Below are 22905 nucleotides of genomic sequence, written 5' to 3' on the forward strand. Positions count from 1 at the left end.
TTTCCCATGCGAATTTACTCCCCGGCAGTTTGTATTTATAGTTGTATTATCTTTATACTTGGAACTGATCTTTTCTTATGTGGATGTAATTGATAGGTGCAGGAAATAAAATAATGAGTACATTTATAGATTTAAGTGTGTGATAATAAATAACCAAATACTGTAGAGAATTATACATGATGTAGTGCTTATGTTTATAGTTAAGATTCCTTTACACTTTCTATTATAAATGCCTTGCCTTTATTCCTCAAAGCTGTGAAACCTGAACCCTTTTGCTTGAACTCCTCCACATAAGGTGTCAATACAGGATGGATCTGCTGCTTCTTGGTTTAGGTTTCAACAAAAATGATGTGGCTGTTTCTTACCAAGAAAGCAGGGAAATTTATTTCTGTGTACATGAAGAAAGATTTTCCTTCTGCCTTATAGCTGGGGATGGGAATTGGCAGGATTGCAGCCTAGTGCTTTTTTCTTCTTACAGTCACCAATGGGTCATGTTAATTTTAGGAATTTTATGACTTAATTATCAAACTTCTAAACTGCAGAACGTTCCTGCAGCCGAGTTGTCTGTGTGTGCAAAGAAACACTGAGTGCAGGTTCCTTCCCACGGGTGACTGCTCTGAGCAGAGCCAGGCTGGGATTTCAAATATAGGGCTGAGGAGATGTGATCCCTTGATTACATTGTCTGTAGGCTGAGCTCAAGACTGGGAGTCTGTGGCCCCAGAGACATTTCCTGAGAATGATGTCTTTCCATCTTCCTTGTGTGGGCAGTAATTAGCTACAGGCTACAAAAAGCAATTACAGATTCCTCCCACCTATACCATGATTCAAAAGAGAATAGGGATGATTAATCTGCCAGCCTGTGCGTGCCTGAAACTGGGATAGTGGGATAAAATGATCTAAGCAGTCTATTTAGGGTGAACTGTAATGCAGAAAATTTTTCATCTCCCATTGTGTGGATGCAAAGCTAGAACTGAAATCTGCCTTGTGGCTTTGCAAGGTCTCATGGAGACAAGGTTGCTTTTTTTGCTCTGTTTTCAAGCTTTTCTCAAAACATCTGGTCCTGGCATGGCTGAAAGTGAGTACTGAACTAGATGAATGCTTTGTCTAAGCAGGGCAATGCCTTATGTAGGTCCCTGATACCAGAGGATAAAAATGACAAATCACACGGCAGGAGGACTGTGGTTTTGTGTTTGCAAAGTCTAGGAGAACGTGGCAAATGGAGGCTGTGCTTGCCCCATATAGATTAGATAACTGTAAAAGTGACTGAGAAAACAGAGGATATCCATCATTTAATTGTGTATGAGAACCCTGAAGTTGCTAGCCTGGGATTTTCAGGTGGGCCTGCATTATTAGAGCACGATGGCATAAGAGGGATGACAGCTCTCCAGAGCGTTGCAGTGGCGTCTTCTTCCATACAAACCAATTTCTGTTCAAATTGTCTCTGAAAGGAAACTTGATCTCTGGATCAAACTATTTGCTTCCTAAGAAGATGAAGGCTCTCATCTTCTTCCCACTTCAGGTTGATTTTGGCAGAAAGGAAGAAGCAGTTCATTATTTCAGTACTTGCTACTTTTCGGCTTGTTCTGAAGTTGTGGCTGAAAGAATAGGGCTGCCTTGAACTCCAGCTAAATTTTAATTGCCAGCACAATCTTGTACTTTGCTCTAAATACAGTTTAATGCTTTGTTTGAGGCCTACACAATTCCTTATCAAGTAGGAAAATACTCCAACTAGTGAAATTCTTGTGAGCAGCAATCTTAGATTTCTGAGTAAATTTACGGGTGATTTATTGTCAAGATCCCAAGAAGTAGTCACAAAAGTGTTTTGTTTGCAGGTTGCACAGTTAAAGGCCTCAATGCAGTCAATACTGGAGCAGTGGAGAGCATATGATGAAATTTATGCAGAAGTCAGCCTGATGACAACAAGATATTTGTACTGCATAGACCAGTGCAAACCTTCTGGGGAAGAAGCTTCATTGGAAGCTTTGAAAAAACAGGTCAAAACTCTCCAGGTAAATCTACTGAAGTTGTCTTATTTCTGTACTTCCTTCTATGCCTTTAGGCAAACAAACAAACACTGAAAAACACGACAGAAAAATTTATCTGAACAACTTATTATAATGACATTCAAGTGAACGTAATATTATTATGTGGGTTTTTTACCTCCAGAGGCACTGAGGACTATTTTGACACTTCTTACTTTATTTAGAACCTAAATTCAGCTTTGGTGCAATTTAGGTACCAAGGTTCAAGGAGGAAGTACAAGTCAGTCTGCCTCATTGTGGGCCAGCACTGCCTCCATTCTGGGTTGCAGGGATCCCTTGTTCAGTCTCCTGCACGTGCTGGAAGGGTCCAGATGGATCTGTGCTCTCCACCACCATCCCTCATGCTCATATCTGCTCAGTCCAAATCTAACTGACACAGATGGCAGGAAGTCTGGCAAAGGAAAACCTTGGACACTGCTGCCTGTGTTTGCGTAAATGTTACTCACCCTTCCTGTAAAAGGTGTTGGTTCTCGGTTCATTCGTTGAAAGCAAATTTGTCCCTTCACTTGTGCCTGCCAGGGAGATGCTCTGCCATACCTGGAAGGAGGTGCCTGGGTGTTCATGCAGGGACTCAATGCAGAAACAAAGGGAACCCAAGGTCTCCTGAATGACATTTTTTTTAGCTTGGACAATGTTACCTCTCTTAGCTTCTTAATTTTTAGAAAAAGCTGTTACATTTTTTGCAAACATTTTAATCTGCGCTGCAGAAGCGTGGTATTATTGCTCCCCTATCCCTACCAATCTATAGGGGAGGTTATACTTAGGTTGTTTATCTCCACAATTAATTGCCATAATCCATTCTGCAGTCTCTTCAAGATGAATCAGAGAATGGTGAAGAAAGCTGGGCCAAGCTCCAGGCTGCTGCCACTAACCTGAAGAAGAGCTGCTCCCCATCCTTTGCAGAGATTATTGACCAGAAGTGCACAGAGGCACACACTAGGTAAGCCTGCAAAATAAGACCCCAGTTATTAGTATTTAAAAAAAGAAAAAAAAAAGAAAAGCTGGTCAGGTAGGACTTGAAGGTCTGTCAGATTTTTAAATCTATGTTAATGAAACTCATCTGTCTAAGGGTGCCTGTGTGAGGAACAGAATCACAGAATGGTTTGGGTTGGAAGGGACCTTAAAGATCATCCTGTTCCAACCCACCTTCCATGGCCAAGGACACCTTCCACTAGTCCAGGTTGCTCAAAGCCCCATCCAGGCTGGCCTTGAACACCTCCAAGGATGGGGATACCTTTTAACTGGATACCTTTCTCATGATGGGGTCCCATAGCACAAACTGAGCTGTATCATCAGGCTTCCAGTAACATGGGTGTGAAAGCAAAGAAACTGCCACGGGAATTCTATGCCAGATCATAATCTGGAGGAGAACCCACTAGGAAAATGCTCTTGTCCTTGGATATGTTGACAGGTGGAACTCAGTGAATGAAGAGATCGCAGATCAACTGCGGGCAGCGCAGGCCACCCTGCAGCTGTGGGAGCCCTTCGATGCTTTGTGCACTGAGACAGCAGCCAAGTTACAGCAGTACAATGAGCAGTGCACTCAGCTCCTGGATGCCCACGTGCCTGAGGAGAACATGATAGAAACCCTGGAGCAGAGGATACAGGATATGAAGGTATATTAATGCGTTTCTGCTACCTGGCACAGACCAAGATTTGTCCTTGAGAAACAGATCAAAAGAACACCACCAGTTCAGTCAGTGGAAAAGATAAAATCTCTGGGTTCTGTGCATTAACAGGCACCTTGTGTTTCTTTCAAACACTTTGCCCAAATCCTTGGACCAAACCACAGTTAGCATATGATGAGAAGAGAGCAGAAGGGAGTAATTATATTCCAGCTCTGCCCATTTCTGCTCTACACAAAGAATCAGGTCTGTGTTGGAAGGAATCATTAAAAGAAAAATCATTTACTTTGTGGGGCATTGCTTGGGAGAAGAGATAATAGAACAACAGCTAGGGAGAAAAATTTTACAGAGCACGGGACCATCCTTAGGTTTCCCACAGTCTTCAGATTGGTTTTAATTGTATTTGGTATTGTGTTTTGGCCTGGTCTCATGAGTTCACAGATTTATGAGCTCATTAGATTATTCTAAATGCTTTTGACTTCAGGTGAATGAGGTCTCATGCTGAGACCACAAAGTACATTGGACTGTCTCAGACAGCAAAGCTGTCATTAGGTTCTGACATTTTTGGTTTCTTCAGACTGCAATAAAGAAATGTAATAATCCTTATTTCAGGACAGAGCAATGATTCATCACGCTTTATGAATCTCCAGCCATGTATTGGAAGAAGTCCAGAGTACTCCACTTTGCATATGGTCAAATAAGAGACATTATAGGAAAGAGAACTCACGTATTTCTTTCTGCATCATAAACAACTGACAGCAGCAAAGCTTAGACCAAAACATTTTCACTTTCTTCTGATCTGTTAATGGCTGTGACATAAATTCATCAACATGTCGGCAAAAAGCATTGTGTTTTCTGGAAATTTGTGGGAAGAGTGTTGCACCTGCTAAGCAAGGCATGACCACCTGAATGCCATTAGCACTGGGGTGTGTGGGTAGAGCACATGGAATTTATCGTGGTTTTTTGGAAGTGGTGAGTTAGAAGAATGGGGATCAGCGATGTGGCATGCAGGTTACATGTACTTGAAAATACATGTACATTAAAAAGTTGTATTTTAATCCATCTAATATTTTCCTCTAAAGTATCCTAGGAAAGATTACGTTTCTGTGGAATTTTGTCACCACAAAGTCCTGTATAAAGAGTAAGAAATCAAAATGGGTTATTTATTCAGTGGCTGAAGTGGTACTTTACAATATGATCCTTTCCAAACATAGGGGTCAGGAAGCAGGAACCATTTTGCTTTTTAGGGAAATGTGTCTGCTCTTTGCTATCAATCAGAAGGCTTTGTTACTCTCAGAAAAGACACTAACAAGACAGTGGCAAATTTCAGGGGATTTCATGATTAAAAGTAAATTTCAGTTGTCTTGGTAAAAAAAAAATCAAGTACATTGAATGAGCCTAAAATTACACCCTTTGCTCTTGTATTGCCTGTAGAGTTTAATTTTATAGGATCATTTCTGTAGTAAAGGGAAACAATTAAAACCAAACCCATAGTCCCCAGTCCCTAAGGGATCCAAAATACTGGTATGTTTGTAACTAAATAGCATTTCTCATCTGCATCATGGGCCAGTTCTTCCATCTGCTAGCATACACCCCTTTTGGAGAAAGGGATATTCTGATTTCCCTCCCTAATTTCCTTTGGAAAATCGTGGTATCCCGCTGCCTGAAGTCACTGGTGTTCCACTGAACTAGACTCAAAGGATGCAATTCCCATTATCCTCTGGGTAAAAGACTGAGCCTTTCACCAGAGCTGAAATTGGCTCTCAGATGAGTTCCACAAAAAGAGTTTAGTTACAGCAACAAAAGATACTAAATGAAAGTGGCACGTGAATGATGTTCTGATTAATTTACTGACTTCTTTTTCTTTCCTTTTCTCTCATCAGAATTTACAGCATGGCCTTCAGAACATAGCAGGATGCCGTGCCCAGATTTATTTGCAGGCTGATAGGATAAAACAGCAGGCTGGGGCAGCTGCTGAAGACATTCTGGTGGAGAAGCTGCAGCCCTTCCAGAGAGCCACCTATTTGGAAAAGATGCTGCAGAGGAAGCTGGATGAACTTCAGGTGTTTTATTTTCAATATTAAATTAGCTGTCAGTGTGGGGTAACTTCTTACCTAGAGCCCTGTGTGAGCTACTTTCTTCATTAGAGCCCTGTAGTTCTAGAATTGAAATTTCAGTAAAATAAAAAAAACTTGACAGTACGATCAACTATGTTAAGGAGTAATACATGAAGCCAGAGGGACAGGTGAAGGAAGGATTTCACCCTTGCCTGCTTGTGTTGCTCTGACAACCTTTGTAAGGGGGCCTGTTACCCCCAAGCAATGCAGAGCCCTCAGATGATTAAAGTTTAGGAAACGTATTTTTATTCTATGAACATTGGAGTAAGTTGTGAACTTCCTTAGCTCTGCCTTGGAAAAAAACTAAGGGCTTCAGTTTGCTTTGATAACAGTGCATGTAATGAACCTAAAACCAAACAGAAAACTGGGGCCATTTGATGTGATTTGGAAGACCAGATTCACATCCCTGTTCAGGAAGAATGGGGAGGAACCTGAATCCAGGTTTGCCCATATGATGTCTGTTCTCAGAAGTGCAGGACTGACTTCTCCTCTGTGCAGGTATTCCTGGGAAAACTTCCAAGCAAACGTACTGCTGGATGTTTGCTGATGTAAAACTGCTCTGTTCCTGTAAAAAAGTCTGATTTCAATAATTGTTCACTTCTAAAGTAAACCCAAATTCATCATGAAATTTTAAGCCAACTCTATTTATGACTCCATCTACCAGCACAGTTCAATGGCTGGAAGCCAGATATCTTTGTGAAGATAACAGATTTCTCATATTCCCTGTGAACTTCTCACTGCATGAAAAATTTCATTTCTGGGTAGTCATTTTCTTTGATGTAACCCTGTAGTATTACCACAAAAATCTCTCCCTGCACTGATTTTTGCCATTCATTTCTTATAAAAGTGTTGCTGTCTAAGTGTTCTCAGAGATGTGAAGTTTAATTCTTGCAAGAAAAAAAAAAATTACCAGTGGTCTTCTCTCTGATGCAAAGAAACCAAACTAGAGAATAAAATTGAATTCCAGCCCTAGTTATTTCACCACAGAGCTCGTGGAAGATGCACAGTCTTGGCTGCAGGCACATGGGAGCAGGCCCTGTGTGTGGCTCACTTTCACAAGTTTCTCCTCTTTGATGAGTTTTTACTTTCCAATTTCCCAATAAATCAAACAGCCCAAAGCTACAAAAGATATCTCCAAAGCCCTGTTCCTTCCAGATAGTTATGAATCTCTCGGGACTGAGATTCAGTTTCTCCTTCTCTGCTTTGGCTTACATTTTCCATTTACCCAGTGGAAAAAAATTGAATAAAGCTCAATAAGAGAGTTATAAATACATTAGAATTTGACTTAAACATCTGTTTGTTTTCCTGATAATACTGCTTATTGCTCCTTTTTGTATTCTGAATAAGTGTATGAAATAGTAATTAACGTAGATTTGCAATATTCACCCTAGTTCAATCTTCTACAACTGGAGGATTTCAACAACTGCCTTGAGACGCTGGAGGGTCGTGTCAAGAATTGCACAGATGCCTTTGACAGCCTCTGCCTTGAGGAAGGGACAGACAACTCAGAATTGCTCATGGTATGTTGCATTCCCAAGTACAAAAGGATATTTCTACTTCAGGGTTCTCTCTGTGACCTGAGCATCACAGGTACAGCACTTCCATCACAGGAACTGTCCTTTACCCAGAACACAAAAAGCAGTGATTTAAGTTTAAAAACTCAAGATCTGCGGTGTAGGCCCAATGCCTTCATGGAAGGGAGGAAAATTACATAGATTTGGGGTGGACAGAAGATCTTTTCCCCCAGGTTTGTTCTGGACTTGCCCTGTTGGCCTCGATGTAGGGTACAAAGTAAATCTGCAAGCACCAGCTCTTGATCTGTTTGGTGCTGTTGGAAAAGCGAGCCCTGTGTAAAAGAATTATGACTTTTTTTATTTGCTGTATTCTTTGAAGTTGACACAGAAATTCTGGGGTTTTTTGGGTTAGTGTTTTGGATGTATAACACTCAGATCTTTCTTACAGAAGAGGTTAGGCTTCTATATTTCTTTGAAATGAAAGAAAGACAGTATTTTTTGCAATTAATTTGTTTTTTTACTTCCAGAATCACACTCTGGAGCTCGCTGCACTTTCTCCAAGCATAGAGAGTTTGAATGAAGCAAGCATTAAGCTGCCACTCAGTGACTTCACCCTGAAGAAAATGCAAAGCCTGACTCGGCTCTGGAGTCAGAAAACAGCAGCTGCTCTGGAATGTTGCAGGTCTGAAATGCAAGCAAAAAAATCACTGCTAACAATTTCCTTTTCTGTGAGGAAAATCAAAACTGAGAGAATGGGAAATCTGTTCTCAGCTTTCTCTGGGGCTTTCCAAGTTGAATTCTGCCCTTGCAATTTACTCAATTATTCAGTGGCTATTTGTGTTGTATTCCAAGTCACTTCCAGCAAAAATCTGAATTATCACAGAGAAAGAAGGTAGCAAAGTGCCAAGTGAACCCCCCCACTATTTTAGCATGATCAGCCACTACATTAGACCATCTGCAAACATACCCAGAAAAACAGCCACCAACACAACAGTTTCTGATTATTCATCTTGTTTTACAGTATGCTTGAGGGAACCCAAAATGATGAAAAGAAATTCTTTCAGAAATGTGAAAAATGGATGAAATTCCTGGAAAAAATGAAAGAGGCCTTAAAAACAGATATCCCAGGCCGGTTTGAGGAACTGCAAGAGCAACAGAGAGTATATGAGGTAAAGCTAACTCTAAAAATGGAAGCAGCATCTTGAGTGGTAAAGATGGGGGGAAATCACTAGAAAACTCTATGCTTTTTGAAATTAGACCTGGGCAGAGTTTTACAGAGCATTTCACTCTCGAAATGCTTATTCAGAGGAAACCTCTGAGACGTGAAAATCCTTTTCCAAAAGGGATGGATCCCTTTTTGCAGAGATCAGACTTTTAGGAGTGCGTGCTTTGTGGAAGTCCTAGATTTCTCCAGCCCCGAGGTGTAATTGTCTGTCTGACCTGTCCAGAGCACTGAAGCCTGGACTAGGCAGTGTGCTGGAGATCTGGCAGGAGTCCTACCAGTTTCAGAAAGAGCTGCATTTTAAACCAAATGTTTTCACAGCATATTTCCATTTTGAGCAGTTGTTAGGTTTTGGTGGAAATCGGTTTCACTGGCATCTTCCCAAACACTTGCTATTTGTTACAAAGGGAGGGTGATTCACATGTGTATGACGTGTAAAGGATCTGCTCAGAGGAGGAAGTACACTGCATGATGCTAGCAATGGAAAAATAACCAAAATAGAGACGAGAAAGTAATTTGGTAAATGCTAAACATCATGAGCCATTAGGGTGAGGCTTGTTCTGCCAGAGTGGGCCGCAGCCTCATGTTATCCTGAGTGCTGGGGCTCTTTCCACAGGGTGTTAAGTCTCTGCATGTTCATTGGGGTCCACAGAAAGTTATTTTCCCTTTTACTTAGACCTCTCCAAACCAATTCATTCGTTGCAACGAAATAATTTATAGAACAGACTTTTTCTCTTTGTGATAAAGAGTAAATTCACCCTTAGGTGTATTATACCTTTTCTATGGGCTTCTGTCTAGATTGCATTTCTCATTAATGAGTCCAAAAAACTTAAGGTTTCAGTTTATCTGTGTCATACAGCTTGTGGTGGGTTCTGCTATCACATATATGCAAATTCCTCCTGGTATCCAAAGAGTGTGAAATCTTTTAGGGTGCATTTGACACTAGCACTTGAAAATAACATTTTTGCTGCACTTGCAATGAAATAAATCCCGTCACTCTAGAGGAGCCAGCTTTCATAGCAAAGGTTGTTAAGTGAATAGTTAAAACTGCTGTTTTCATGGTATTTTTAGATGCTGCAAACCGAGATTTCCATAAATCAGCAGACATTTAATTCCATCATAGAAAAAGTTCTACTCTCCTTGGAGTCTGGAGAAGCAGAGAAAAGGTAATCCATTTGTTTTACTCCCTGAGATCTTGGTAATTCAGTGAATGTGCTGTCTTCCTTGGAGTTGCTATTGAATCTTTGCTCTCCTGAGGACATAAACCCAAATTCTTGGCTGGGTTCGCTCTTTAAATAACCTCCTGACATATTTTGCAAAAGTGTGAGGAGGTGCAATGAGAAGGAAACACAAGTGACCTGGCCAGACTAGGATACTGGTATTTGGGATACTAACAGGCTGTTCTGCCTAACAAACATAATTGCTCCTGAACAGGAGGCTTTTGTTGTGTAATTGTGGTTGAGAAGCTGCCTTCATACACAAGGTAATGAGGGTGCTACATATGAAGGATCCTTTCCTTCTTCCTAGACCTCTGTAATTCTCAAAGTGCAGAGGTGTGGACTCTCCACTCTGCCCCTGGCACACATGAGGAGTCATTGGCCCTGAAACCCAAAACATACGGTAGCTAAACCTGTTTTTTATCACTATGATCTTACACTTCCCTCTTCATCAACGTGGCATGAGAAGCAGCGAGTAATACTTGTGAGCAGAGGTTCAGCTGCCTCGGGTGTTTGCTGTGAACACATTCCCCTCTCTGCCAGAGCTTGCTGCTCCCAGGGAGTTGGCAGGACAGTGTGTGTGCTCCCCTCAGCCACTTGTGAAGTCCACAGCTTGGCTTAAAGCTGCCAGGGAAGGGAGGGCTCGGCTAAGCCAAGCCAAGCTGCTGGATTGTTGTGTTGGAGCTACCCCTCCAAACGCAGGGGTTTGTGTGAGAGGCAGGCAGGGGTCACGGCCTCCTGCAGAGGAACAGAGTTGATGGATGGGGTTGTCTTAATCAACCAGCTAGATCTGCTGGATCATTTAGCCACGTTGTATAAGAGGACCAAAAAACTGTTTAAATGGGTTCCATAACACCACAATTTGCAACTGTGCAGATCAATTTTGCGGCATAATCGGCGACCTTGTCTCACTTGCATTGACCTTCTTGTTCTGCAGAGAAGTGTTTCATTCATATTGTGTCTGATTGCTGTACTGTGTATGTTGCTATACCACAACTGCAAGATTGACTTGCCTTATCCATTTTTTGTATCACTTTAAAAGGGTTTTTTTGGGGATTGCTTAAAAGATGGAATACAAAGAGCAGGGCTGAGCTCAGGCATAGAGGTTTTTGCATTGTTGGGTATTGGAAAACAACTTTGCAAATGGAAACCCATCACCAGTATTGTAATGTCCAGCCTTGGGATCAAAATAAATTAACCCTCAGCACTTGTAATCTTCAGGACAGAGTTTATTTCCAAGCTGACCTTGCTGAAAGAGCAGTGGCAGAACGTTATCCGGATGGTTCAGCAGAGGAAGAAAGATATCGATGGACTCGTGAGCCAGTGGCAGCTCTTCAGGAGTTCCCTTCAGAGTCTCAACAGATTCCTTGATGACACCAACAGCTTCCTCACAGCTGTGAAGAGCCAGGACTGTTATAGCCTTTACCAGCTTAGAAATGTAATTCATGATTTCAAGGTACTGTATTTATTTCTTGTGAATCTAAAATACATGGGTTTTTTCCTCAGCCTCTAACAACTTCTGCCCAGTAATGTAAAAAGCTTTAAAATCACATGCCTTTTTTGGGGGAAAAAGGGTTGCTGACACTTTTTCTCAAAGCTGAGCAAAGTTGAGAAAATACTGACATTGTGAAAGGCTCATCATATTCGGAAACTTCTTCATCAACATTGACATTTAGTAGCCTTGTATGCTGAAATCTTACTGATATGAAAAGGGAAATGCAGGATGCCAGAAGATTAGACAAACCCTGCTCAGTGGGTAACCTCGGGGTCTGTGTGTACCTTACTGACATGGCTGCTGAATTCAGGCCCTTTAGTTTGCCTGAAGGAAGAAGGCACATCTGTGGTCCTGTGTGTGCAGGGATGGGCAGGAGATGCCAGGAGCAGAGGATAAAGCACTTACAAGAGGGTCTGTCCTTAGAACCATCAGTTCAGGATGCACAGACCTGGGCAGCAGTTCTTCAGGGTGATGAGTTCTGCATTTCACGTGCAGTGGAAAAAGAACACTTTCCTTTGTTAATTTTGGATATTTTGGTTTTCCGTTTAACTGTGCACCTCTTTGTTTTATAGGAAAGTAAAAACAAGCAGTGGTTGGTCAAAGTTGCTTCAGGCAATCGAAAACCTTTCAAAAACAAATTACTGAACGCTATTTGCACAGTCCAAGATTTATATTGTGTACCCACACACCTAATGTTGATGGATTAACACATTACCAATATTCCATTTGGTGCTTGCCTTGTTTATTTCATCTTTATTTTTACCTGCTGTGTACAGATGATTTCCAGTAGATTTTACAAGTTAATGCTCATGCTTTTCCTTAGTGAGAAAAGCCAGAAAGTCTTCTCCCTCCTACTCCAAATTGCCCTTTCCCTCCTGCTGCTGTTCTACAGAAAGAAACAATGATCATATCTCCTTGTGTTACCACTTATTTATAGGCAAATTTTTTATAGGCAAATTACTATTATTATTGCTGGCTTGCTTCACTTGGATATGTCATGATTAACAGAGCTGTTATTTCTGAAAAAAACTTGTCTAAGTTGTTGATGGTAGAGGTGCTAACAGAACTTACTCTGGCTTTTTGTTCTGAGTAACTCAGACATCTGAATGTCCATCTTTTTGCAACTGCTGCACTTTTACTCTATAGATTCAGTCTGGGAAAAGCTACTGTAGAGTTTTATAAATCAAAATATCAGAGAGAGTATGATTTTTCTGAAATTAAAAAAGCAGATAGGAGAAGATCTATTTGCTACTCTCTCATGACTACGAACAAAGTAGTACCTTGAAACTCCTTTTGTGTGAGGCATCTTCCCTAGTGAAATATCAGGAACATGCTTCTGTAACTTCCTAAGAACACCTTAGAAACGTAATTTTTTTTTCTTTTAAAGAGTAAGACGGTGATTCTTCAGAGGTGGCAGGCCATGTACACCTTAGCCATCGACGTCGGGGAGAAGCTGCGCGCTGTCTCCAATCCCGAGGCCAGCGCTGCTCTCCAGGAGGAGCTCAGCCAGTTGCAGCAGAGTTGGGGGAAAACCCAGGCCCTGCTGGAGAAGAAGAAGATGCAGTTCAGCGGCACCCTACAGGTACATGATGCCCTCCCCACCTGCTCCTCTGGTTGGTGTTGGATCTCGAGAACTTCCCTGTCCAACCATGTCCAGGGCTGAGCTCTGCAGCAACAAGGCACATGCTGAGCTGCTGCTCACCCAGAGGGGCTCTGAGGGAAGTGCCTGGCTGTGCCATCAGAGCTTGTGGGAAGCCAAAACTATGGTCCCCTGATTCTCCAAAGAAAACTGAGTGGGCATCCATTTGTTGCTACAGTGGATGTTCCTGCTCTGATTGTTCTCATGATCCCCATGGCCTGGAGCTTGTTCCTGCTTTGGGCTGCGAAGCCTGAGCTAAAATTTAGCTTAGAGAGAGTTAATTTGACTTGCTCCTCATGTTGCATCTCTAAACAGAAGGGTCAGTCATATTTATCTCCTTAGAGCAATGAATTCGCTTTCATGGTTAGGTAGCACATGGGTATGTCTGAAAATTGAATACTGTCATCGATCCAATCCCCAGTCCAAAAACTATGCTGGGGTTGAACAAAACAAAATGAGTAGAAAGGCTCTGTAAGGCAAGCCTTAAATACCAGAGGCTTCAAGTTCTCTAAGTCCAAGCACCAAATCCTTGTGGGTGGTACTATGGATCAAGAAAGAAAATTCAGAAAGAACAGAGCACGTGACTCATTACTCCGGTGTTGAAGATGTTATTTTGTAACATATCCACATGGTTCAATATGTCAGGATAAAGTATCCTCACCCTTTATACTTCTTCCTTGGGTCTCCTTGAGCAGACTTGTGACCGCTTTGAAAAGCAAACCAAGGAACTGGAAAGCAGATTGCGAGAGCTAAAGGAGAAAGTAAAAGATCCACTCCCTGTTGAACACGAAGAGCTCCACAAAGCCAAGGAACACGTTAAGGTATGAACAGCCATATTGTATTTAAATAGACACAGTCTTTGCACCCCACCTGCTCCCTTGTAGTAGTAGTGTTTGGATTTTTTTTTCCTGATTCTGCTCCCTTGACAGTCTGAATTTATAAAATGAGTAGTTTCTGAAACAAAAGGGGAAAAACTTCCTTGTCTTAGCTGAACTGGCTGCCATCCCCATGACTGAATCTCCCTTTTTTGTTTTCCAATCCGTTTTGGACAGGGAGCTCCTCAGGCGAGAGACCTTGTAAGTCTGCAAAGCACCACACACACCTGCAGGATCTGGGAATAATTAGAGAGAAGGAAAATTAAGAGTAAGGGAGTGGCAAAATCCCTTGCAGCCCATAGTGCACCATGAGAGTTAAATGGAGTGAAAAGCTTTTCCAAGGGATAGGAGACATAGGACTGGTCAGTCTTTCATCATCCTTTTATGAAGTGAATTGTTGACCTATGTAGTGGGAACAAATAAGCTTATTAACGAGCCAAGGCTTTGAACTCATTATCAGCTGTCTGAAATCTTCTTTGTGAGTGCTGGCTGCCTTTCCCACGGCAGCCCTGAATTATCTGTGAGGTGGCAGCACACAACTCCTGCCTCTTGTTCCAGTAAGAGAAATTCAGCTGCAGAGGCATCAGGGTCAGAGGGTGCCAGTGCAGATGCTGCTCTCAGGTGTCACAGCTGAATAAAGTAAAGGACCAAAATGGCACAGGGGAGAAGGTGGCCCCCCTTTCCTCTCCCTGCTTTTCACTTTTATATGGAATAAAGCTATTTTTCTGTCAGTGCTGGACCTTATATGAGGCTAGCAAAGTCCCATGACATTCCATAGCTCCATTAATTCAGGGATTCACCCCTTGTTAGGATATATATATGTGCACATTTGTAGGGAGTAATTTATTGTGAGACCAGGTAAATTTTAGTCTCAGGTTGGTTTGTTTGTTTGTTTTCTCTAGTGCTGAAGCTGGGTCCAAGACCTGTGAAAATCCTCACTGGGCTTAGAGCCAGCACACTTCTGATACAAACACTCACAGGGGTTTTTTCCCTTTAAAATGAGACAGACTGAATTCTCTGTAAGAGGTTTTTTTGTTAGATGAGCCAGTGACACTTCCTAACAACCTCTTTCCAAACTGGTACCCAGGACCTTGTCTCATGCTTCCCAGCTGCAGGCAGTGGTGCCTCTGCTTTTTAGGTGACAATTTTAACACTGCTAAGGAAAATGTGTAACTTCATTATAAAGAGGAAGGAAAGCTGGGGGAGCAAAGCAGGAGAGGCAGCATGTCTGTGTGAATGAGCAGTTTAAAAGCTCCACGTTCCTGACAAATCTGAGGAAGTGCCTGTGAAATCATTCATTAGAGAAGGGAACTGATTTTCTTTTTTTAGCGTTTAAATAAATAACCTGAAATTGGAGCAAATGCAGGTGGAAAGCGACTTGCCCAAAATAACTCTAATTGAAACAAACAAACAAAAAGAAACCCCAAAGAAGTGGGCATGTTTCAGCCTGGGTGTGAAGTGCCAAAGGCTGCCCTGGAGCGTGGGGAGTCGCAGGGGCCAGGCTGCGCTCTGGCACTTTGGGATTCAGCGGTGGTACCAGTGGATCAGCCGGAGCACATCCCAAAGCTCCGGTGGGGTTCCAGCGGGCTCAGGGAGACCCCAACCAGCCCAGCCCTGCTGGAGAGCACGGCACAGGCAGCTGCACATTCCCTGCTCTCCTCCCCCACAGGCCAGGCAAGGGATTAGCGAGCAGGTTTGGAAAGCCGAGGAGCTTAGTGCCAAGGCTTGTGCTGGTGCGTTTCCATGCAGGAGCTGGAGCAGTCGCTGACAGACTGGGCCCACGACATGAAGGAGCTGCAGGCCATGAAGGCGGAGCTGGCACACCTCATCCTCACCGAGGACATGATGGTGCTCAAGGAGCAAGTGGAACATTTGCACAGGCAGTGGGAAGAGCTCTGCTTGCGGGTGAGTCTTCACCTCCTCTGGGGGTTTATAGCGGGATGTGTATCCGTGGGGCCTGGCAGGAACGGGGGAGCAGGTCAGCAGATGGGGTTTCCCTTGGGTTTGGCTCACTTTTGCAGTTTTGGGTGGGAATGGGGCTTCTCCTGGTGCAGCTGACCCGGGCTGGAGTTTGCCCTTTGTGTCCTGGACACAGACTGCTGAGATTTTTGTTGCAAACCCTTTGTAAGCAGTGAGTGCCGAGCTGCACGGAGCCCAGATGCAGCTGTTTACTGGAGTAGGTGCCTTTGTTCTGGGCTGCCAAAGGGAGGGAGGGAGGGCTGTGGGGAGGGATGAGCACAGGAATTGCCTGAGGGCATGGAGCAGGGAAAGGAAGGGGGAAGTTAAAACAAAATGCCAGGAGACTTGATAAAGAAAACTTATATGTGTTGAAATAACGACTCCTTGGGTTTAAACCCATTAAGAACGGACTTGTCTTTGCTGTAGCAGTAAAATACTGCGAAATATTTGCATTCTTTGTGGTTTGCTGCTGTATTACACTTAATTTAGTGTTGCGTGTAAAATTGCTGGGGAGCATTTACAGCAAAGTCACATGGACTTGATTCATTAGGTTATTATGCAGTTTGAATGTGTTTACTTTGCCCTCTTAACAGGATTGGAAGAAGTAAAATAATTCGGAGTCTTACATTACTCTGAGTGGTTCTACACACCAGCCAGCTAAACTCTTGCCTCTCTTTACTCACAACTTAATAGCTTTTATTTTACAGTTTGTAAAGAAGTATCAAAGCAAGTTAGTATTTTGCTTCTAACTCTTACTCAGGCAAAGGTAAAGCAATCTTGGTGGGGATATTGCCAGAGTAATGAACAGCTGTGCTTATTTCACAAACTGTGCTGTGATGAAATAGTTATTTGGGTTAATTTTTTGCATTGCAATGAGAAAGAAGAATTGAGTACCTTTACCTTAAACAGGACAGTTAGTCTACAACCAGCATTTTCTCTGTTATTGCTTCTGAACTCTGAAAATAATTTCAGAGGCATCCTCCCTCTTCCCGAGAAGTAAGGGCCATTATTTTTAAATCAAAATGCCTGAACCATTTTCCTAATGGGAATCTGTAGTTAAGCCTATAAATGCAAGAACTTTTATGTTTTTCATTTTTTGGTGAGCTGCTGAAGCCTACTGTCCCCACTGTGGTGAACAGCCCTGAAAATTAAGCTATTTTTTTTTTATGTACCTCTCCTCAGTCTATCCAAGTAGTAATTTCCTGCAGTAATTTAAGTTCAGCTTTTATTCGAAATTTCCATTTTAATTTCCTGAGGGAACAATGTTTAGCTCACCCCCGTCTTGGAGCGAGGAAAGAGGTGACATTAATGTGACTGTGTTAAGCACACAGAATCCTTAGTGGGAGGAATCTGTTGGGGGCTGTAGTGGAGGGAGGCACTGAAATGTTTGCACAGCCCTGATGAGCCTCCCCAGGGCCAGCACTGATGCTCAGCGCTGGACACCAGGGCAGGAGAGCAGACTGCCGGCTGTGCTGTGAGCACAACTGCTTTGTTTTGGCTTACAAATGAGAGTCAGGATGTATTGTGTGAAGAAAAGTCTCTGCAGAATAAATGCAGAGAGGTGAAAGAGCCGCAGCTGTCACGGCCAGGGCAGCGGGACAGCCAGATGCCTGTGCTCGGCTGGGCAGGGCCACAGCGCTGGGAGGGAGCAGATGCACCCGAGGGATTAGCGTTTGCAGAGCTGCCCTTGCAAGGTGCATGTAGGTCACTGATTTAACTATTCACATCAGCGAGCAGAACATCCCAGCCTGATGAACGCCAGAGCACGGAATGGGCCTCGGCCTTGATGTTCTTTTAGCCTCCCTTGGGAATCATATCATGCTGTGGGTGTAAAATGGGGATGGTACCAGGGCAGCTGGTCTAAGGAGAAAGTGCTCAAAGCAGTGGATTGAAGGGTTCATGTTCCTAGAAGCTTGTCTGGGATTTTTTGGGTCATTCCTGTTTTACCCCTGGCCTGTATTGCTTAGGCAGCTCAAAGCTGCTTCTTGTTCTCAAAATCCTGCCTTGCCCCTGTGCTTAGCAGGCAAAACTGGAGTCGGATTCATGTCAGGGTTTAATGATGTCTTTACACACGTGCATAGTGCGTTCTTACACTGGCCAAGTTAACTCTCATCTCCACACAAGAGATGTTGCAAGTCGTAGAGGAGGGATGAGGGGTTTACCCTTCACACCTCTGAGGCTATCAGTGCAAGGGAGCATCCCAGAGCAGAGACCCCTTAGAGAGTTTCTGAGGTCCCTGGCATCTCCAGACTTCTTCCAGTGGAGAACTTTGGAGACTGTTTCCCTGTGTCCCAAGGCAGTGCTTTCAGCCTCATCTCTTTGCTTAGATCATCATGAAGGATTCAGAAATCGCTTTCATCTCTCCACCCCCTCCTTAAAAAAAGTCAGAATTTGAAGGACAAAAGCAATATGTTGGAGATGGCTTGCTGCCTTCTCTTTTTTTGATCCTGGTGTTACATGGAGCTGGTCTTGCTTCCACACTGAACACTTAAACTTCCCTCTGGGGTACAAAATAGTGTTAGAGATTACTCTGTAAGAATCAATAATGGAATTCTGAGGAGTCATGCTGTACAAGGTGCATGTGAGATGTGAAGAGGGAGTGCTTCCTGCCATGGGGTGATATTTAGAGTGGCCATTCGCAGCCAAGACTATCTAATGTGATGTTCAGTCTTTAGACAAAATTGATTGGTGAGGGTGAGGGGTTGTTTCTCTTGTTTCAGTAGAACCTGTACTTTTTTCCCTTCCTTTTTTCCATATATCTTAGTATAGGAATCTACAGAAGTAGATAAATGAATACAAATACATACTTAAGATCCCTAGGCTAGAAAAAGGGACCATTAGCTAGAATGAGAGTGACCCTGCTTCTTTCTGAGATACTGCAGCAGTGTTAATAGCTCTGCTGGTTCAGGCAGTATCAGACGTTAATTTCCCTGTCTAGACAATTTGTTTATCAGTCTTGACAAATGTAATTTCGATGGGGGAAAAAAATCCATATTTTTTAATGAAAAGGATAGATTCTTGATGCTGATTTTTTTGGAAGTTCTCCAAGAACTGGTGAGCAAGTGGAAAGAAAAGAGGGAGGCTTTTATAGAGATAAAATGATTGCACTCAGGAGTTGCAAAGTTTCTCTTACAGTGGCAGAAAAACAAGAACTTACCAAGGTGTTATTTCTTTTGTGTTATATATAAAGCCATACTAAACAGCATGTAGTAATTATGTATTTTATATTCCTTCTTTGTTTGGCATTTTCGTGTTTTCACCGAGTAACATTTTAAATTATTATATAAGCACATTATTTACAAAGCTGTCACTCAGTTTCATTCTTCTGAGGGAGAGAATCTGGTATTTGCTTGTCGACTTCATACCCTGCTATCCAAAATAAGATGTAATTCAAAATAAGATGTAATAGCAACCTGCTTGCTGGCTTTGAAAAGAAGAGATACTTGATAACTGCTCCTGCAAAATGGAATATGATCAAATGCAGTGCAGAAATTAGAAGGCTCATAATTGCTGGTTTCCTCCCTGAGGAGGCTGTCACTGGGAGTTAATAGGTGTGCTTTTCCGTAGGTGTCCCTGAGGAAGCAGGAGATCGAGGACAGGCTCAATGCCTGGATCGTGTTCAATGAGAAGAACAAGGAGCTGTGCTCCTGGCTGGTGCAAATGGAAAGTAAAGTGTTGCAGACTGCAGATGTCAGCATTGAAGACATGATAGACAAACTGCAGAAGGTAAGTAGCAGTGCCACTTTTCTTCGATTGCAGTTCTGGTAGCTCGTTACGGAGACACCATTCCTCGTGTACTTCCTGCTTCTTGGAAGTGACAGGTGATATAAAGCCAACAGGTACGGGCTGTTGTGAGAGGATGAGCTTTTCTGGCATCATCTCTTATCTTCTTGATGTTCAGACTTGGAGCATAATGCAAACAGAAAAGCCAGAGAGGCATGGAGTGTCAGCTGTGTCAGCAGCGTTGTTGGAGTTTTGGGGTACAGGTGCACACACAGCACTGCTCAGAGCTTTCCCTGCTGGGGTCAGGGGTGTCCTGGGAGCAGCTCACTGTTCTCACCACCTCTGTCATCTACACAGCTGGTAGTCAGAGGGGCAAAGAAGATTGAAGGACAGGGTAGGTCTCATGCCCGGCGAACAAAAAGTCTCCGCAGCCAAAAATAAAACTTAATTTTGCCCCCTCCCCGTGGTAGTCAGTGCTTTCTAATACTTTTGTACTAACTTGGTTTTAAAAAGGACCATTATTTTTCTGCTGAATTTCTCCCTATGGCTAAAAGGTCTCAATATCTAATCCTAGATCTCCTCTGCATAAGAATACCAGCAAAATAAAGCCATCCTAGACTTGAATTTGGGTTTCTTTGAGGTAACTTCATTGAAAAATTACTTTAAATCAGGAAAACAGATAAAATTAGAACATTCAGTTGCTATTTTTAGGAGTACTTACTCCTGGCACTTGCAAGTCTTTAAGCTGCTTATTTTTTCATAGTGGCTCAGTGTGAGAGGGCTTCTTCATTGAGATTTTCTTCTTTTAAGTGAAAGAGTTGTACGTGCTCATGTAGAAACCCCAGACAAACCTGACTTCACATCGCACGTGTGGGAAAAGAAACAGATAGTTTTGGTTTGGTTTTAGTGTTTTGTTTTGCCCTGTAATTAAGCAATGTTTGTGTATATTTGTCAGGACTGCATGGAAGAAATAAACCTGTTCAGTGAAAATAAGCTTCATTTGAAACAAATGGGCGATCAGCTCATCAAGGCCAGCAACAAGAGCAGAGTTGCAGAAATAGATGACAAACTCAACAAAATCAATGATCGCTGGCAGCACCTCTTTGATGTCATTGGGGCACGGTAAGAGAATGATTTTCAATGTTTTGTGTCAGATAAAAGTCAGAGGCTTGTGTCCTTGACCATCAATACCAGACTGACACGATTTTTCCATTCTGCTGAAATTTATTAGTGAGAGTCAAGCTGAAGTGAATGCTTTCTTCGTAATGACTTGTTGCTGTATTATGACACCAGATGTCTTAATTTATTTAATGGTAGAGGGCAGGGTGTAAGAATTCATGTAAAATATAATTTTAATTGTGGGAGCTTTTTAAAAAGAAGAGTCAAAATGATCTCTCTGCTGCATGTGATGAATTGCAAGTTGATTTTAAGGCAGTCTGGTAGGAGTTCATTTGGGCTTTTCAGGAGAGCCTCCTGTTTTAACAAAAGCCTCTGTTTCACCCTATGTCTGAAAGCACAGAATTTAGGAATAGATTCTATTCTGTCTCTGCAGACAGTCAGATTTATAAAATGATAACGTTCCTTCTTTACATTCAAAAGTGTCTGAAATTTCATTTAATCTCAGTGCTGTTTCTTCACTCAGTCTCTCTCCCAGAAAAAACTTAAAGACCATATGAGTTTCTTTTAAATTTAGGTTCTTTTGTATGATGGTGAAATGGAAAATACTATCAGTTGAAATTAAAACAAAAACCTGCATAGTCTAGGGAACAACCTCTTCTTAAAGGATTAAACATCTTTATTATACTTGACAGAGTTAAGAACATCATGATCATTTTAGTATTAGCCTTACTGAGACGATCCCATTTCATTATTATCTCTGAGTTTCTACCACAGCTTGGCAGGAGGAGGATGCTGGGCTGGTCTCACCCCCTGCTGAGTTTATTAGTAATCCAGAAATAATAAGGCTAACACCAAATTAGTATTGGTCTAAACTTCTCTCCCATGGTTTTGTTTTGCCAGGAATCCCCCTCTGTGGGCCCTCAGAAGCTCTGCTGCTGAGTTTGGGACAGATAAGGCGGGTAGTTGTGCTGTGACAATGCAGTGCTAAGTGTGCTGGGCCTTAATCAGGAATGAGATCTGAATTAATGGTGACACATGAGCCGTGAATGATTAAGCAGAAGGTGCCTTCTTAAGGTCCTACACTTTGCAGATAGTCTTGCAATGCTTGTCTCAGGGTGTCTCTGTGTTTGATCCGGTGCAGGAAAGGAAGCTCCACTTTTATAACAGCACTTTTCCCGTTCTCCTCTGATGGTAATGTGTCACTTTTAAAGCAGTTTTATGATCTTTTGTGTTCTGCTGTGTGTTAATTTTGAATTGTAGCAATTTTTGAATGCAGGTTAAAACTGAGGTAAACATGGCACATTTCTACCATTCTTTAGCAAAATATTCTGGTGGGGTATTTAGAGAGACTTGGACATCTTATTCCAGTCCTCTGACAACAGAGCATTTGTTTGTCTACCTGGGATGTCTTAAATCTTTACCTTCAGACAAGTGTGCAGTGGTGCTTGGGGTACATTAGTGTGGATTTGCCTAGAGCATCAACAAGGCTGCCAGTATTTGATGTCTAAGTGGATATTGCAGCTTCTGGAGAATTGGTGTGATGCTTTATGATTGTTCCTGTGTTAATCCCAAAATGCCTGTCATATGCCAACTTCTACTTGCGATTTCCACCAATTTTCTGCTCAGCACCAGGGTAATGAACTGAAAGAACCTGGCAAAATGTGATTCCAAGCAGCTCCCTCGGTGGTCCAAGATTATCGGGCAGCCCCGTGGGCTCTGCTGGTCCTCCTGGACTCAGTACTAGTGGAGGTTCAGTGAATGGCAGCGTTTTGCAGCCTGGGTGCACATCTCCTCCCTCACCTAACCCCCTTGCTTGGGCTTGGCTCCCAGCTCTGCGGTTCTCAATCATAAATTACCACCAGACCTGTGAGTGTGGGTTGGGATGCCCTGTGCTGATAGACTGTCTCCTTCCTTTCCAGTAAAAAAAAGGTAGTTATGCTGTGTTGAAAGAGCACGTGAAAAGAGCACGGGGGCAGAATATTTTGGCCCTGCTGGTTGAGCCCTCACAATCCAGACATCCTCTCACATCCCAAACATCTGCCACCACCGGTTTCATTCAATGGACAGTGGGATGGGTTGGCTCCAGGGAGCCCTTAGGGAGTGGTACAGGGGCTGTACACCCACTGTGGCTCTTAGGGAGAGAGACAACGGCATTGCACAACTGCTGCCATGTCAGCACAGCTGTGCAAAGCCCTTCTTATTGGGCACTGCTTCATGTCTTGGGCAAGAGAAGGGGAATGGGGGAGATGCCTCAGGGGAGGAATGCCAGAGGGCCTTGGAGGGTTTGAGGGTAGGGGAATTCTGCCTGGAGAGATGTGATAAGTTTAACTGTGATGGGGAGAAAATCTTATCTTTCTC

At 42.8% G+C, this 22905-nt stretch overlaps 1 protein-coding gene across 1 annotated transcript in view; it reads left to right on the top strand.

Annotated features, from left to right (window-relative positions):
- Nucleotides 1-22905, top strand: part of SYNE2 (spectrin repeat containing nuclear envelope protein 2) — a 177849-nt gene that overhangs the window by 126495 nt on the left and 28449 nt on the right. The window contains exons 88-101 of the mRNA XM_027895343.1: nt 1833-2009; nt 2849-2982; nt 3454-3658; nt 5551-5730; nt 7176-7304; nt 7826-7980; nt 8320-8467; nt 9592-9686; nt 10959-11193; nt 12620-12814; nt 13567-13692; nt 15496-15651; nt 19273-19431; nt 20384-20550. Coding sequence (XP_027751144.1) covers nt 1833-2009; nt 2849-2982; nt 3454-3658; nt 5551-5730; nt 7176-7304; nt 7826-7980; nt 8320-8467; nt 9592-9686; nt 10959-11193; nt 12620-12814; nt 13567-13692; nt 15496-15651; nt 19273-19431; nt 20384-20550 — 2261 coding nt within the window. The remainder of the gene's footprint in view (nt 1-1832; nt 2010-2848; nt 2983-3453; nt 3659-5550; nt 5731-7175; nt 7305-7825; nt 7981-8319; nt 8468-9591; nt 9687-10958; nt 11194-12619; nt 12815-13566; nt 13693-15495; nt 15652-19272; nt 19432-20383; nt 20551-22905) is intronic.

The sequence above is a fragment of the Empidonax traillii genome, unplaced genomic scaffold (genome assembly GCF_003031625.1).
Source record: "Empidonax traillii isolate 1590-97213 ecotype Southwest subspecies unplaced genomic scaffold, ASM303162v1 scaffold457:size789790, whole genome shotgun sequence".
NCBI lineage: Eukaryota > Metazoa > Chordata > Aves > Passeriformes > Tyrannidae > Empidonax > Empidonax traillii.